Consider the following 18,395-nt stretch of genomic DNA (forward strand, 5'->3'; position numbering starts at 1 on the left):
GTATAGATTACTGTAATGCTATCTGGCATCCCACAAAAACATCCATCGCTTACAACTTCTTCAAAATTCTGCTGCCAGGTTATAATAACCTGCTGTTCTAAATCCACTGAACATATTACACCTATTCTCTCTCAACTTCACTGGCTCCCTGTTAACTACAGAATACAATACAAAATACTGCTCTTAACGTTTAAAGCTCTCCACAACCTCACTGATCTCCAACAGACTTGCACTCCCTCTCGCTCACTCAGATCCTCCTCAGCAGCTCTATTTTCTGTACCACACATCAAACTCTGTTCTATGGGAGCTCGAGCGTCTCTCATAGTGCTCCTCAACTCGGGAATTCTCTTCCCTCTCATATTCGTCAGCTCGATTCAATAACACATTTTAAAACTACACTCAAAACTTATCTTTTCAAACTGGCATACCAAAGTGAATTTTGCACTGTTACTGCCAGTTATCTTTGTGATTCACAACAATTATCTTTTATGCTTCTCAAAGAGAAATTAAAATACAATGTTTGCAAACTGCTGCATTTGTGAAGGACTGAAGTGTGAGGCAACCAAAACTGTAATTGAGTGTATTTCAGTAATTTGTGTAGTGACTTATAAAAACACAATATTATATTAAAATATACTGCTCAAAAAAATTAAAGAAACACTTTATAATCCGAGTATAGCATCAAGTCAATGAAACTTTTGGGAGAATGATCTGGTCAGTTAAGTAGCAGAGGGGCTTGTTCTTCAGTTTTAGCTGCTTTGGTGCACACGAGGGGGAAGGCACCAATGAGAGGACCCCCAAAACAGGAATGACTGGTTTAACAGGTGGAAGCCACAGGCATTTTTCCCTCCTCATCTGTTTTTTCACTAGTTTTACATTTGTCTATGGATCAGTGTCACTACTGATAGCATGAGACCCCTACAGAAGTGGTACAGGTATACCAACTTCTCCAGATGACACACCCAATATGTATAATTAGCCAGCTGGTTTTGCTGTGTCTCCCTAGCACAATCTCAAGGGCATGGGAGGAGATTCCAGGAGATAGACATGGCAGTTACTCTAGGAGAGCTGGACAGGGCCCCTGGTAGAAGCGCCTTAACCCCCATCAGTATGTAGACCCTCCAGGTATCTGAACTGCTCCTCTTGGGCAAGGAGGAACAGGATGGGCACTGGCAGAGCCTACAAAATGACCTCCAGCAGACAGGCCACTGGTGTGAATGTCTCTGACCTTGGAAAAAAGAAACAGACTTCATGAGTGTGGCCTGAGGGCCCAATGTTCTCTAGTGGGCAACGTTCTCTAGTGGGCCCCGTGGAGCTTGATTGGCATTTGCCATAGAATACCAGAATTGGCAGGTCCACCACCGGTGGGTGCCCTGTGCTTTTCACAGATGAGAGCAGGTTCACCCTGAGCACACATGACAGATGTGAAAGGGTCTGGAGAAGCCATGGAGAATGTTATGCTTCCTGTTACATCGTTCAGCATGACCGCTTTGGTGGTGGGTCAGTGATGGTCAGGGGAGGCATATGCATGGAGGGTATCCATCAATAAGGGCGCGCACAAAAAGGCGACCTTCAAAAGGGCAACCTCAATTGAGCGCCGAATAAAAGCGCGCGTAAAATAAAGGCGAGCTTCAAAAGGGCGACCTCAATTGAGCGCCGAATAACTGTGCGCATAAATAAAGGAAGTGCTTCAAAGGGTGACGTCAATTGGGCGCAGCGAATAAAGGCAAACGCAACAAAATTATTACAGAAAATGTATTAGATAAAGGCAATGATTGAACGTAATAAAAGGTGAAAGCAAGAATATTAAAACATCCAATTAATTAATTGCGATGAACTTCTAACGAAGTACTTCTAACGAACTATTTCTAAAGCTCTCTATACTTTGTTGTTTTCAAAATTACAGAAAATTAGATTAAGGCAATGACTGAACATATTTCGTTGTTTTCAAAATTACAGAAAATTAGATTAAGGCAATGACTGAACATATTTCGTTGTTTTCAAAATTACAGAAAAATTAGATTAAGGGCAATAACTGAATGTATAATAAAGGTGAAAGCAAGTTACACTTGAAGCTGTAGATTATGTGCAATGCTCTTTATTTACACGCGCATTTATTCGGCGCTCAATTGAGGTCGCCCTTTTGAAGCTGCCTATATTTAGGGTGCCTTTATTCGGCACTCAAATGAGGTCGCCCTTTTGAAGGTCACCTTTATTTACGTGCGCCCTTTATTCTACGCGCCCAATTGAGGTCGCCCCTTTTGAAGGTCGCCTTTTTTGTGCGGCGACCTTATTGAATAGAGCCTGCATGGAGGGCCTTACAGACCTCTACAGGCTAGACCAGGCATGTCAAACTCACTACCTTTGGTGGGCCGCTTCGACTGCCATATGTGTGTCAGTGGGCCACACTTTAACAAATACTATTATACCTATTATACAAAGTTACTGTAGCTTTCTTTTCCAATACTGAAAACTTTAAAAAAATGTAACACTTAAAGTTTAAAGAAAAGCAATTTATTTCCATATAATTTCCGTACAACAGCGTACAATTAGAGTCTTAGCCTCTTAGCTAGGTCCTTATATAGGAGTCTTACAGTCTGAGATCTATTTCTTTTGTCTCGACCCTTGGCATCTCTTGTTAGTACCAGTTCGTCAATATCAGGCTTGAAATCTTGTGCAGCTGCAACTTTTATGAGGGATGAAAGGTGCTCGAAAGTAAGTCTTGAGCGATGTGGGGTTTTGGTAGCTTTCATTAACGAAAACAATTGCTCACAAAGGTAAGTGCTTCCAAACATAGACAGTACTCTCAAACAATTCCATTTGGATATTCTCAGGCACATTCTTAATGTTGTAAGAGTATGGTGACGTAAACAACGCAAAAGTCCTGTTTCGTGTGAACTGAAATCACAAAAACGCTCACTGAATTCATTGCTCAGTTATTCAAGTTGGAAACAAATCCTCCAAAAATCAAATCGTCATTTGAATGCTATAGACCCTGACATGTAGGGAAAATGGACAAGATTCTCATTTTCTTAATTGATGTGTCCACAGTGCCATTTAATATTGTATTCTTTTGGTACAGCAATGACATTATTGAAAATCAGATAATGAATTTAGTAACTTCTTGTCATACAAAAACAAAGCAATTCCCATTTCTCTTGAAAGATACGATGCCCATCTAGTAGCTTTCTTTTCACCTTGGTCGAGGTTATTGTATCCTTCATACTCCCTGTGTCTTACAGGATTGAATATCAAGTTTTGTTATTAACCTGCCCACTAAGGTCCTCTCATTCTGTGCCACTCACTAACCTGCACTCTGTGGATGACAGCAGGGCCCTCAGCTGTATAGCGTCCAGACTGTGAAATGACCTCCCAAAATTAATAAGATCAGCTGACTCCATTCATTTTTGTTTTTTTAACTCATTAGTTTAGGAAGACATTAAACAGACCTGCCATTCTGCCCCTTCTTTCAGTTTACCCCCTCTATCTGTCCAGGTACTCAGGGTTTGAATTTTTATCACGATTTATGTTATTTGTTCAATATTTTTTTGTAGTATTATATGTTGTATTTTAGTCTGCATTATTGTCTTTTATTCTATTTGAATGTTTTGTATATCCTGTAATTACCTTTATTTAGTAAAGATATTGTAACGATCTGGGATAGAAATTGCCACTGGGCAGAGTGTTTAGTTATAAATAGTTAAAAAGAAAGAAAAAAAAAGGGGGGCGGACAGAGACACAACTGCCACTCTTAATAAAACAGCCTCTGGGATGCTGGGAAGGTGGGGTGTTTTTATGTGGGTTGGGTTTTTAGTGTGGTGTGTTTTTTTTTGCTGTTTCTTTTGTCCTGACTTCGTTTTGTTTTTCGGCTTGTTGAAGTTAGAAGGAAAGTGAATAAAACCATTGATTAGTTTTCTTTTATCTGATAATTACCACCACTTGCCTGCGAGATTCATTTGCCCGTCTGGGAAGGGATATTACAATATTATTTGTAGCCAATGTTATATAGGTCCTGTTGTTCTTTCTGAATTTTGGGCATAGGAAGGGTGCTATACTGTATAAATAAATTGTGTTCTTATTAGTATTTTTATTTTTTTTCTTTTGATGACCTATCGTTTATAATAATAAGTGACAAAAATTAGAGCAGTTCTATATAGGGCAATTAATATAGCCTATAGCATAATTCTGTGTAGAATATGTATTGCCGTTTTCTTCACATACATGTTTAAAAATATTAGATTGGCTTAAATGTTTATTCTAAATTGGTTTAGAACAATATTGCACAAATGCATTGTACATTTTACAAAATGTAATAACTTTTATTATTAACGTTATACTAAACTCTAACGTGGTGCAGTGTAATTATATTGCATATCTCATTTTATGAATGTAAACGAATAACTGTTTTCAATTAACACAGATCTTGATAATTTTAATTTGGTGGACTTGTTAAATGGTTCCCACAGACCCGAACACAACGTAAATGTTAATAGTTTATTTCACAGAAAACGATCCGTATTGTTTAGTTTGATGTATGACACGACATTGATGGCAGAAACCCTCTGGAACTTCACAATGATGCGTATTATTTGATTTGATGTACTGTTTTTCCCTTCTCATTTTTATCGCTTAATTTCCTGAACGGGTCCTTGACCCGACGTTACTTTCCGGGCTTTGCCAAGACCTAGGGTTTCGACACTGTGCCGAGCTTTCGAAGCACTGGAGCTCAAAGCACCGCTTCGAGGCTTGCTTCAAATGCGCCCCGTCACCGTGATTTTTGAGTCACGCTAGCGTTAATGACGTCATTGATATATGGCAGTCAGCAGTCGATTGGTCCAGTCACCAGTCTACTGAAGTCTTTGGCTCAAAGCGTAAAACAAGTTATTCCTGCTACAGCGATAAGGTGCGCTAACCCGAGTTTAAATCCTAACTGGGGCTTGCATATGTTGAAATAAGGATTTTGTATAAAACAGTTAAGTAGTACTTGTCTGAAAATTAACAAATATATTTTGGAGACATTATGAACGATTTACATGGGGCACCTTTTTCCTTGGTGTGGAATCGTGTCCACCTAGAATCTGTAACAAATTAATAAGCATATTTTGCGTAAGGTAGCACCTTTTTCCTTGGTGTGGAATCGTGTCCACCTACAATCTGTAACAAATTAATAAGCATATTTTGCGTAAGGTAGCATGTATTATAACAATCCAGAATCTATTCTACCCCATGTCGATCATATCAGAGAGGCTAAGAAACGCTTCACTGAAGCCGACGTGGTCATTACACAAGTATATGCGCAAGACACTCTCATTAAACGTTTTTACTATTCAGTGATTCCCAGATCTGTAGCTGATTTGTATTATTGATTTCCAAAAAGTAATATGAGTAAAAGCGTGTGCTGCATAACTAATCAGAACTGTCTTTAAAACAGAATCCAGCGCCATCAACAGTGTCTTCTGCAATTTTAGGAAAGCTTCGGGATTTCTGCGTTAATGAGACAACAAAAAGTTGTTAAGGAAACTTTGCGAATTCATCCAGAGGGTGAACTATAAAGATCACTCAAGTACTGACCAAGAAGGAGCAGCTGGATAACCACATCTGGAGCCAAACTTTCAAAAAAGCACCTGACTTTGTCAGCAACATCCTTTAATTTTGAATACTTCTTATCTAAGGCGGGGTGGGGGTGGGGGGGGGGGGGGGGGGGGGGGGCTTGGGGGAACTGGGGTTGTAAATAAGTAATCTTCCAAACTGCAAAACAACAGAGTAAATCATTGATGTAAATAGAGTTGCAGATAGAGTAAGCTTTTGTTGTCTCTGTATTCTTAAAACCATCTTCCAGTTCCACCAATCCCCCCGCAGTCACTGTCACGTTTAACGTTCCCTGCTCCTTACCTGTCTTGTTACACAAAACATCAACACTCAGTTTCATCTCAAGGCATTACCGTCCTTCCTTTCATAGACATACAATAAGACACACATTTCCTCAACATACGTGTCCAATAATAATAGTAAACTGGCAAGAACAAGAAAAAGCACAAGATGGGAATATTCATGACAAGAGCTTCGGCATCAGGGGTGAGGATGGCCCTTGTCACCCCATTACGTGAGCTCGTCTGCCACCCCTCAGTTGCATTGGCACAAGTTACACTGGGGGGCAAGTGCAATGGAGAATACCGACAATGTTACACCTTCACAAGTGGAATAAATCGACTGTATAAGTAGAACATTTCAGATAAACTATGAATTTTGTTAATCATAAAACAATGCAACATAACTATTATATGTGTTGTTACTTTTTATTTATTCTCACCAAACGTTACATATCTACATGAGAAATGAACATGGGTAATATGTTTATAATCATTCTCACTAAAATACACTGTCAAAAATATATTAATGAGCAAACCTGAGACACATTGGCCTTTAGGAAATATCAAAAAAGCGTGTGCGCTGTCATTTAGGACAGAATGCATTGTTAACGTCAACGCACTCTCTACTGACGCGATGCCACGAAAAAAAAGAAACAGCACAGTCCATGCAAACTGATATCCTCCTTGGTTTTTGACCTTATGATTAATTGTCAATATCAAATCAATAAAGTCATTTTTAAGAAGATGACAAGTCTGCTATAGTCAGTTCAATTAACACACCTTTTAAAAGTTTGCTTATACAGAATATAAAACAGAATCTCAATGATACGGGACTTGCGAGTACTAACGAATAATAAGTGACACTGAGAAATTATAATTCCTAATAACGGGAACAAGTAAAAAACCACGACTTCCTAAAACGGACACTGTAAACGTAAGCATTTCAATAAATAATTTAGGAGACCTTGTGTGTGCATTTCAATACCAATTTAAGAACTACGTAATCTACCTGTAGGGCCATGTAGGTTTGGATTTTTTTTTCTCCCTAAATAATAAAAACCACCATTTACAAACTGCATTTTGTGTTTACTTGTGTTATATTTGACTAATGGTTAAATGTGTTTGATGATCAGAAACATTTTGTGTGACAAACATGCAAAAGAATAAGAAATCAGGAAGGGGGCAAATAGTTTTTCACACCACTGTATATGACGTACGGTTTTGAACAAAATGAAGCGTTCCATGAAAAGGTTGCACGATTTACCTAATCTTTTTATATATATAAAGTTGATATATGACAATATATCTTTGACACTATGTATCAGACAAAGGAAATCACAGCAATCCACAAGAACAATAATTACTTCTCAGAAACTACCTGAATTGTAGTTTAACTATATTAACTGAAGTGTGTAATGTCAATACGAATTACAAGATATAACTAGAGAATTAAGTGTCAGATAAACTCTCAAAATATAGAGGTCAATGCCTTTGAGTGTGCTGAGACTTCACAAAGATTCAGTAACCAGTGACCATGTCTGCTCAAGGCTTCTTAGCCCTATCATGATCCAATCTCAGTACTACGCATGTCTGAGGCTTCGAAGCCCCACTCGAAGCCCGTCATGACGCAATCTCAGTACTACGCATGTCTGAGGCTTCAGATCCCCGTCATGAGCTCAGTAGATAGATAGATAGATAGATAGATAGATAGATAGATAGATAGATAGATAGATAGATAGATAGATAGATAGATAGATAGATAGATAGATAGATAGATAGATAGATAGATAGATACTTTATTAATCCCAATGGGAAATTCACTTACTCCAGCAGCACCTTACTGATACAAAAAACAATATTAAATTAAAGATTGATAATAATGCAGGTAAAAACAGACAATAACTTTGTATAATGTTAAATGGTTAACGTTTACCCCCCCCGGGTGGAATTGAAAGAGTCGCATAGTTTGGGGGAGGAACGATCTCCTCAGTCTGTCAGTGGAGCAGGACAGTGACAGCAGTCTGTCGCTGAAGCTGCTCCTATGTCTAGAGATGACACTGTTTAGTGGATGCAGTGGATTTTCCATAATTGATAGGAGCCTGCTGAGCGCCCGTCGCTCTGCCACAGATGTCAAACTGTCCAGCTCCATGCCAACAATAGAGCCTGCCTTCCTCACCAGTTTGTCCAGGCGTGAGGCGTCTTTCTTCTTAATGCTGCCTCCCCAGCACACCACCCGCGTAGAAGAGGGCGCTCGCCACAACCGTCTGATAGAACATCTGCAGCATCTTATTGCAGATGTTGAAGGACGCCAGCCTTCTAAGGAAGTATAACCGGTTCTGTCCTTTCTTACATAGAGCATCAGTATTGGCAGTCCAGTCTAATTTATCATCCAGCTGCACTCCCAGGTATTTATAGGTCTGCACCATCTGCACACAGTCACCTCTGATGATCATGGGGGTCCATGAGGGGTCTAGGCCTCCTAAAATCCACCACCAATAGGGATATGTTGGATCTCTGTTTTATTTTAACCTTTTGACCAGAAACCCTGGACAGGGACATATACCACATATATTGAAAATGAACAGTGCCGACATGCTAACTAAATAGATATACAGTAATCTAAGATATTTTAGAATATGGACCTCTGCGCTAACCCCATGATTCTGACAAACTAAAGGGTTTCCACTTAATTGTCAAACTTTCTGCGGGGGCTGTGGATCTTGTAATGGAGAATGTAAAAGATTCTATAATCTTTACTCTGTAAAGGTCAATATGACGGAGATGTAGCGCCTGTGTCCACAGTGATAACCAATCATAGGACATGATGTTCAAAATGCACCTAGAGTTTTTCAGAAGAGATGGGACAAGTGCGGCGTGTGTTCTGTATTCTCTTTTCTGTATTAACTATACACAATGACCAGAATCCCGAGACCTTAGGCTTTTTCATGCAGAAGTACATTTCACAGACCTGAATAAGAGACATCCATCAAAATGCTCTTGACACAAATGAGGACCAATCGGCGCGGGTGGGGTGGGAGTCTCTTTTCAAAGAGTCTTTGCTACCCCAAGGACCCCTTCATTCTCAGATTTATAATATGCTTTTTCCAAGACCTGCACCATCCTGGACGGTGAAAGAAAAATGTCAATGGTTTAAAAATCAAATGGTACTTTATTGGTCATTTTCAAAAACAATATAAAAATTCAGAGAGGTTTTACTAAACACTTCAAAACATAATATTACAACTAAACAGCATGATTAAAAGCAGACAAAAGCATGTGATCTCACCAGTACATTCAGTTCAGACACTCCATTTGATTTTTCCATGTCTTATACCCTGTAAAACCTTAAAGATGCATCAGACCTATTAAGTTCAGAAAATGGCGTTTACAGAAAGCCTCGGCTATTTCACGTATTTTTGAGTAAAAGTCCTTGCCCTGTTATGAAAGGCTTGGACAATCGACTCATGAATAGAATGTTCATTTTTCAGGTCGTCGACAGCATTTTGGGCAAAGGTGTGAATCTGGGTGAAAAGGCAGAAAAGATGTTGAAGCAGCCCAGAGTCTTGATGACCAGGCTCCTGAGCCACGGTTTTGTGGAAAACATCCAGAACCTCTTGAAAGCGGTCAACCCGATAAACAGAGTCAGTCTCAAACAGACACGTAGGCCGTGTCTGGCTGGGTTGGTCTATTCAACATCCCTGACAGGGTACTTTTTAGGTACCGATCCACTATTATATCCGGCAGACGCCGCCATCCAACTCTTCCCAGCTTCAGAGCCTTTCGAAGTGTCTCACCCAGGGTCCGTCAGTTTGTTCAAGGGCCATGCCCGCATAATCTGCATCCTTGGATGATATTTTCCAAGCGGCCAGAGCCTCTACCGGGTCGTCCACGGCCTCTTCTTGTTGCCCCCCGGCCTGAATGGGCTATCTCCTCAAGCCACTGTTAGGCTCCCCGGAACATCATTAGCAGGTACAAAAATGTCAGGTACTGCCGCGGTTCTCCAGGAAACTATCCAACCCAGACATATCACCAGGGGCAGGTAACGGAGGCTCAGGCTCCTAGATCTGGTCAGTTGAAGGCATAAGAAGGTCTGGCCAAGAAGGCTGGTCTGGAGGCTAGCTGTTAGGCACAGAGCCCTCGGAGTCGGGCATGATAGCCTCACGTCAAAACAGGCCATCGTAGGGGGCTGTCTGGCCCGTAGACCATCATGCATGATCAGGAGCATAGTCGGAGAGATGCTGATTGTTAACCGTTCAAAACACATCGTTGAAAAACTTTTTTATAGCCCGGCACATCCTGGCCGTTTGGGGGCAAAGACTCTTTGAAAAGAGACTCCCACCCCACCCGCCCGATTGGTCCTCATTTGCGTCAAGAGGATTTTGATGGATGTCTCTTATTCAGGTCTGTGAAATGTACTTCTGCATGAAAAAGCCTAAGGTCTCGGGATTCTGGTCATTGTGTATAGTTAATACAGAAAAGAGAATACAGAACACACGCCGCACTTGTCCCATCTCTTCTGAAAAACCCTAGGTGAATTTTGAACATCATGTCCTATGATTGGTTATCACTGTGGACACAGGCGCTACATCTCCGTCATATTGACCTTTACAGAGTAAAGATTATAGAATCTTTTACACTCTCCATTACAAGATCCACAGCCCCGCAGAAAGTTTGACAATTAAGTGGAAACCCTTTAGTTTGTCAGAATCATGGGGTTAGCGCAGAGGTCCATATTCTAAAATATCTTAGATTACTGTATATCGATTTAGTTAGCATGTCGGCACTGTTCATTTTCAATATATGTGGTATATGTCCCTGTCCAGGGTTTCTGGTCAAAAGGTTAAAATAAAACAGAGATCCAACATATCCCTATTGAAACAGCAACATTTGTTATTAAGTGTATAGGTTCGTCTTGCATTCTAATTCTTAAAGCTGTATCAAACTATGGTTAATTTCAAAGCAAAATGCAGCCAATCATTTTGCTTATAACTAAATTAAATAAATCTTATAATCAGAACCCAGTGCTTGATAATACTTAACACTAATGGATATCATTAAAGGCTACTTCTGTGCTTTATTCAGTTTTAATATTTAGTATTTTTATTATGTTTTATTTAAAAATTAACTCTTTAAGACATCTTCAGACTATTCCAGACTGCACACGTCAAAAAAAAAGCTTATTATTTCAAAAAGGTTTCTTTTCATCCTGGTTTTGTCTCCATATCAATGTTTTTTTATACCTTATGACAATTTTTCAAATTGTAATAACTCCTTTATAACTCCACTTTTTCATGTTCTTCCTGAATCTGGAGGAACACAAGCCCAACTTTTAGTGCCGGATAAGGTCCTAACAATAGCAGGCTAATGTTAATTAGCATCATACTCTCAGATGTTAAATAATGTTTTCCCCAACTCTTTGCAACCCTGAGGAGCGGTCTAAACAGATGACCGCTTAACTGATAATATACTGCAAAACACGTAGGTTCAGTTGTAGTGTGCTGTGAGCTTTGGGGTGATCCCTTGTTGGTCCGGTCTTAATATATTTTTTAATCTCCTCTGCGACTTAGTATTTGTAAATTTTAGTTTTTACTATCTTATATTTGTGATATGGGTGAGTCAATGTTTCATTTTGAAATAATAATAATGTCTAGCTTAACTCTGCCCTTGACTGTGATCACCGCACAAACCCTGGTCCTTTGACTAGTATTCAAGAAGATTGCAGACACTTGTTGACTCTTGGAATCCCAGTTCAAACTTACATCCCCTTCACCCTGAATGCTACTAAACAAAGGGTGCTTTTTCACAAACAGAGGGGAAAAGCAGTTTTCAAGGATAACTGTTCTATGTAACCTGGACTACCTAAAAGAAAGAATAAACCTCACAGTTTTAGTAAAATTTTAATCCTTGTGTTAATACCTATAATAGATATTATGTAACTATTCACTAAAACATTTTCCTTCCTGATTTGTCTAACATGTCTAAAATAAGCCTAATCATCAGCCCTGTAGTGTATAGGCTCATATAACATACGATAACATACTATAACCATTCTTATTTTTCAGGAGCTCATAACTGATGTAAAATGGAAGGCTATTACCAAGCGTTAACAGAATTTCTAAAACTTTGTACTATACAAAGCACCCTGAGTACCAAGTGGTTATAACCTGTTGATGAAAATGCTGATTTAAATTAAAGCCTGAACAAGATAACGGTTTTCTAATCATCATATAAAATGTTTAGTAAATAAAGAGAGACTAAATACAATTTATAACAAAAATGGAACACCGATGGACAGCTGAATAACCGAGGGAATCTACTTTAGCTTGAAGTGCCACAGAGTGCTTTACAAATAAACCCCTACAACAGTGGTTCTCAAACTGTGAGACGGGCCCCACCTAGGGGGCGCGAAGATGTGAAAAAAAGAAAACAAGAATCGAAAATATGAAAAATACATCTATTGAACCCAAAACAAATTAACTTAAACTACATTCTGATACTAGAAAAATAAATATAGAGATAAGATAAATGTCGATAAAAGTTAAGTAGGTATAATAAAATATGTCAAACTGTAATGAGAATAAAATCTGATTTTTATTTATTTTTTCATGATTAGCCTGACAAAGATTTGGCCATATCAGAAAAAATAACCGTACATTTGTGTTGTGAGCAGAATCTGAATTACTTGGGTTTGCAAAAAAAAATATATGTGATAGAAGATATCAGATGTCTCCAGTTCCTACCCAGTTCCTTTAGGGATTTTATACTGGCTATTATCATTTAAAATGAGTACAGTACAGAAATTAAGTTATATGCTATGTTTGGGGTGGATGTGATCAGAAAGGCACTGATGATTTCAAAGATCAGTCAAGAAAACTCTTTTGGAAACAAGGATTTTTCTTATAATGTTTTAAAATCGGACCTTTACAAAGATGCTTTTAGATGCTTTATTTTCTAAAGAGACTTTATTTTCATGTTAAAGCAACTGGTCATTTTACTTGGCTGCTGAAAATGTATTTTGTTCACTAATGCTTTAGTGTTTAATTAAGAATTACCTGAATATTTGATAATTAGTTTAAGCAGAAAGAGTAATTAGCTCTGCTATTTTGTGAGCTATACAAGCGTGCTGAGCTGTTGGCTCCCATTTATGAGGTCACTAGCATGAGCCGAAGCTGCTGATTTTAAAAACATGATTTTAGTTCAATGAACTTTGGGTGTGCAGAAGAGCGCTTCTTACAACCTTGCCTCTAGTTAAACAAGCACACCGCAACTATAGCCTCCTGACTCTAAGAGCAGAAGTGTATGAGCTATGAATGAATTTTCAGAGAAATTTAAATGTAATAAAGGTAAAGTTGTCTTGGAGACAGGATGACCACATCATACCTAGATTAGCTTTATAAAATCAGTATAAAAGCTGATCAAGAAAAGATCTTGACTTATGGCTGATACCTCAAACAACACAAAAAATGGGTCACCTGGAAAAAAACGAAACATCTAGCTATACCAGGTTGTGTGGTGTTCACACTTTATTTTTCTTTTGTTTTATGGCCCTGTGTATTTGAACTATAATACTTTTCTTTTTCTCTTGCCTGTTATGGAGCTCTGTTTAAAGTTACAGGAATTGGGAAGTGATGAACTATTTTGGTAAGAATATGCGTTAAGGTCTAAATAAGAGAGTATAAAAGGGGAAAAGTGTCACCCTAGGACCCTCCCATGATAAAACAAAAATCATAATTGGGCTTTTCTGTTTTTTAACTTTTTAATTAAAAATAGTAAAATGTTTTCTAATTATCCCCTGTGTTAATAGAAATAATTTTAGTTTTTGAGTAGACAGAAAATATCAACATTTTGTGCTAGTGTAACAGTGAGTGTTTTTAAATGCACGTACAAAACTGGGATAAGGTGTGTAACCTGCTTTCTTATAAAGCTCCGTTTAAATGCACAAGTGTATTTATAAAGTTTTCCTTTGTCAAAAGGCTCCTATGTTATAGAAAGGAGCTAAGCAAAAAATTAAAAATCATCATCATAAGCACGGCCATTCCTTTCATTACTAGTTTAATAGGTTTGAGAGGATAAATATGAATACACACACAAGATGTGCCTAGTCCCTCAAAAACAAAAGGCTACAATGCGGCGGAACGCTACGGAAATGGACCTGAATAAACAAATGAAATTCATACTCGAACGCGGTGACTTGAGCTCCGAGGCAAAAGTAAAACTTTATACGAGCGTCTTACAAAGATACCTGACGTTTGTGAAAAAAAGAAACAGGTACCACAGAAAAATGTATACAAACTTTTTAAGGACGGAAATAAAAACAGACAACCGGGTCTCAGGTTCCCTGTGTATTAAGATATAATCTCAAACATACAGGTACATCTTATACTATTCATTTATCCCGATTATTCAACAATACACTTGATACATTTAAAAATCATCCGGACTTTGGGGCTACTATAGGCTGTATTAAAATAATTACATTTCATTTAGAGGAATGAAAACACAGTTGCATTAAGCTCCTGGTCCCTGTTCACCCTTGGAGGCTGTCTCCAACCGGCTATCCAAATGAGAGTTTATAAAGTAAAAATGTTTCGTTACCTCAGACTTTTAAAAACAGGCGGATTCGTACAGAAAACAAAAGTTTACAGCGGAATTCTGTTTCGAAAGAGTATGCATTTCACAAGCGGGCCCTTCTGTACGTAGTTCAGAATACGGACATGTTACTATGTCAGAGCAAATGCCTACAATCTCTGCCTGCGCTTTTAAGCCACTCCTGAATATTCTCAGGGAAGAGGCTCTGTTTGAATTTCCAGACGCCGAGACAAAAACAAATTGAACGGATTACCCGTTTCGGTAAACAGAAAGAACCACTATGGCTGAACATAATAATTAATGGTAACCTATGAGCATTTTTAAATTTAAAACCCCAGCCCCTCTCGTTTTAAACAGCTGTCATTTTTAAAAAGGGAGTTACCGGAGAATCAACTTGGAAACATTAATATTAAGGATAAAATATAAGGATTCTGCCATCTGTTTTTTAAACATACTCATTTGGCGCATATAATAATCAAAAATATGCCCTACCGTGATCTCTTTAATGTATCTGTGCGCTGACCAGGCAAGTGAGAACAGTGTCAGCCCTCAGAGTTATTTTATAGGCAAAAAGCAGAAATTCTTTGTTTGAAATGTAATTTATAAAAACAGATACGTGCCAGTTAAAAACAGGGAGATGTATATTGGAGTCTATTTGATGTACATTACGGTGTCAGCTACCGGCTTGCACCATATCTGGCAGCTGGGGTGTGAATCACCCCCCTTTCTATAACCTCACGCTCAAAGAATGCAAAGAATTCCTCAGACGGCCGGGCACCCCTGCAGAAGTGGGACCTAGCAGCTTTCCAGCACGCGCGAACGGCCCCAGCACGCGCAGATCCTGTCAGCTCAGTGTGTAGAGAGATCAGGGCTGCTTGTCTTTCTGTGAAATGGAAAGCTGTTAGACTTAGATAAAAAAAGCAAAAGGGTAGAGAGATATTTTATTTTCGTGTTAATATTAAAATCATAGAATCGAAGAAGATGAGTCGCTTTTTTATACAGCACTTTCAGAAGTGGTGGGGCCAACCAACAGGTGCTGCCTGACCGAGAGCATGTTGGAACAAGCCTGAACATGTTTCTCGGGAGAGGGGGATGCCCCTGGGCATGTCTGGGCTTGCCTTCGGGAGGTGGGGGTTGGAATGTGGTTGGGGTGGTGATGGTGGGTTCAAGGAGGAGGCAGATATCCATCAAACGGCTCTTGACAGAAAGAACATCCGAGCAGGTGAAGGGGGGGGGTAATGGTGGGGACCGGATGTGCGTCACCAATCCACCGACAGGGGGCGGTATGCATCATTCAAATCCACCAATCAGAGGGGCGGGGCGGGACCGGAAATGCATCACCGAAGGGGCGGGCCGGAAATGCGCCACCAAAGGGGCGGGGCTTAAGGCCATCAGTCCTTTTTGACAGAAAGTGTTCTGGCAGTCAGCCAAAAAGGGGCAGGGCTTAAAGGTCATTAATCATTTTGATTGACAGTTTGACAGAACGTGCATGCATAATACTACTAGTGTGCATGTCTGCTTAGTGCTTCTATTCATCGAGCTCCCGTTTGAAGTACATAAGGCACCAACAGAGTTCAAAAACTAGACAGAATTCCCATTGAAATGAATGTTTGTGGATGATCCATACATGTTAAATGACTGTGCCCAATAATACTTTGTGGCAAAAAATAAAATTCTAAATTATACATCATACAAATGCCGACTTGTAGAATGCATAATGCTGCAAAGAAGAGCTTTAGTAATATGGGTGACGGCACATCTCTCACCATAATACTCTCATAAATATCCATTCTTCACCTCATGCAACGTTTTCATGCAACACTGAACGTATGTCATATAGTATACATCTATATATCATTGTTTTAGTCTTCATTACATACATACATACATACATAAAAAACATGCATTATATACATCCACCCTGCTGAAAACAGTAGTGGTGCAGAGGTAGAGTTGCCGCTCCATAATAAGGCTTGCGTGGGTTCGGGTCCCACTTCCACCCATTGTGAATTATTACCGAAAAGAGTCTGTTTTTCTTTTTTTTTTCCTTTTAACAGCAAATTCCACCGTGGACCAAGAGCAAGCAAGGCGAGAACACTAGTAAAGACATATCAAATGGAAATGGGCATCTTGTTTTATGTCTATAACAAAAAAAAAAATTTGAGTGACGATTTCAACTATTATTGTAAGTTGTTGATGGCGGGTTTAGCGGTTTAAATATTAAATTAATAAGGTGGAATGTGTTCTTACTTTGAGTGTTGGGGGAGGGGGGGAGAGCTACACGGTAAATGTGTTAGTAACTGGGATTGCGCCTCTATAACTGGAAGATTGCTTAGGAATGATACAGACTGGACAACTACAGTATATGTTTTAGGAAATGTATTATTATTTCACTGTGCTGTGACTAAGACAACTTTTTACTGATCGCCTGTCCGGACCTTGAAGATGCGTTCACGAGGGAGGGATGCTGCTGTTAAAAGCAAATGCTTTTTTGGCAGCAGATCCAGATGTGTTTTATCCCGCTGCTTTTTGTTGTTGCCTCAGCACTCAAGAGGATCTTTAATGCCGACCTTGATACGAGCAATGCTCACTTGATACAAGCACTGCTCACCTTGGAGTGTCCCGTGTGTATCTGTGTGTCGGTGTGCCGTTGACTGATCTGTGCCGTGTCTCTCAGCCTCTCTGCTCCGGATTGACACCTTTGAATGTTTGGTGCAGCAGAGCAAATTCAACCTGATCTACCACAGTGGGTTTGTTATAATCTTATTCAATGGAGGGGTTCATGGACGTCAAATGGCGATGAACTGAAGATGAATTAATGTAAATATGTGAGCTGCCTTACGCAATTTGTCATCGCATTTTGATGATGGGGATGATTCCCGAACAGATCTCTTATGCGACCCTTCCACAGTATCTCTCAAAATTATTTAGTTCAAATTGGCTATAAAGATTTCACTCGAGATTATTTTTTTAAGTATTATTAATTATGATGAGTCTTTAGTTTGGATCGAACTCGAGCTAGCACTACGCTCAGAATTTGAAAAGCAACCACCTTAGTTAATTTAGCCACTGACGGCGTACTCTTCTCGTAGTGAACTCGTTACTTTTGAGCTCCAAAAAATATTGTAAAGTATTAATAAATGAAATATTTTAATACTTGATCGAATAATAACATCTGTGATTTAAGGATTTCACCTTTTCTTTCTCAAATGTGCTTACCTATATCATGGCAAAGTACAGGGATAAACCTTTATTTTCTGTCTACTCCGTTTTAATTAAGTCAGACCAAAGAAAACATTTAAGGCTATTAAATGTGATCTCAAGAAAAGATGAGGGTTAATTATAATACTAATAACAGGAGCGATTATAATGATACAGTGCAAAAGTAAATACTAATTGAAAGAGCCGGGAATCCATGAGTGAGGCGTCTTATTTTGTTTAACTCTTGCTATCGTATAGTGCATTCTGCCTGTCGGCGTTAGTTATATTTATATTTTTTAGACATCAGACACTAGAAGCTGCTGACGAACCCTTCTCTTCGTTGTCAGTCTGTATCTGCGAAAAAATAAAAGCAATTAAGAGTTGTAACAGACGTCATTGAAGTGGATCATAAGTTTGTGTAACGTTAATGAAAATGACCAGGAGGTGTCACTAGAGAGGTGAGTGTCAAATGCTTCGAAGCTTCGATACGATTTCCGACACAATTGCTTCAAACGTGTTCATGCTTCGTGAGGCCTCACTCCGCCCATCACTACGAGTCCTTCCAAAAGTAATTTTACGACGCCACTTCCCGGTGACGGTGTCTGTTGTGTCTTTATACTGTACGTTTGACTGCGGAAGACGGAAAATGGCATCTATAGTGCGCTATGTAAGTAATAACACAGCTGATATTGCAAATGTGTGCGAGGGACTGGGCTAGGCGTGTCATCTGCGAAC

General features: G+C 39.2%; 1 protein-coding gene across 2 annotated transcripts in view; it reads left to right on the plus strand.

Moving 5' to 3' along the window:
- The window catches only part of LOC114662582 (NADH-cytochrome b5 reductase 3-like), a 1,047,486-nt gene that overhangs the window by 984,146 nt on the left and 44,945 nt on the right, over nucleotides 1–18,395 (plus strand). For both annotated transcript variants that reach the window (XM_028816139.2, XM_051934548.1), the window contains exon 2: nucleotides 18,301–18,327. In XM_028816139.2, coding sequence (XP_028671972.2) covers nucleotides 18,307–18,327 — 21 coding nt within the window. In that variant the 5' untranslated portion in view covers nucleotides 18,301–18,306. The remainder of the gene's footprint in view (nucleotides 1–18,300; nucleotides 18,328–18,395) is intronic.

This window comes from Erpetoichthys calabaricus, chromosome 1 (genome assembly GCF_900747795.2).
Source record: "Erpetoichthys calabaricus chromosome 1, fErpCal1.3, whole genome shotgun sequence".
Lineage (NCBI taxonomy): Eukaryota > Metazoa > Chordata > Cladistia > Polypteriformes > Polypteridae > Erpetoichthys > Erpetoichthys calabaricus.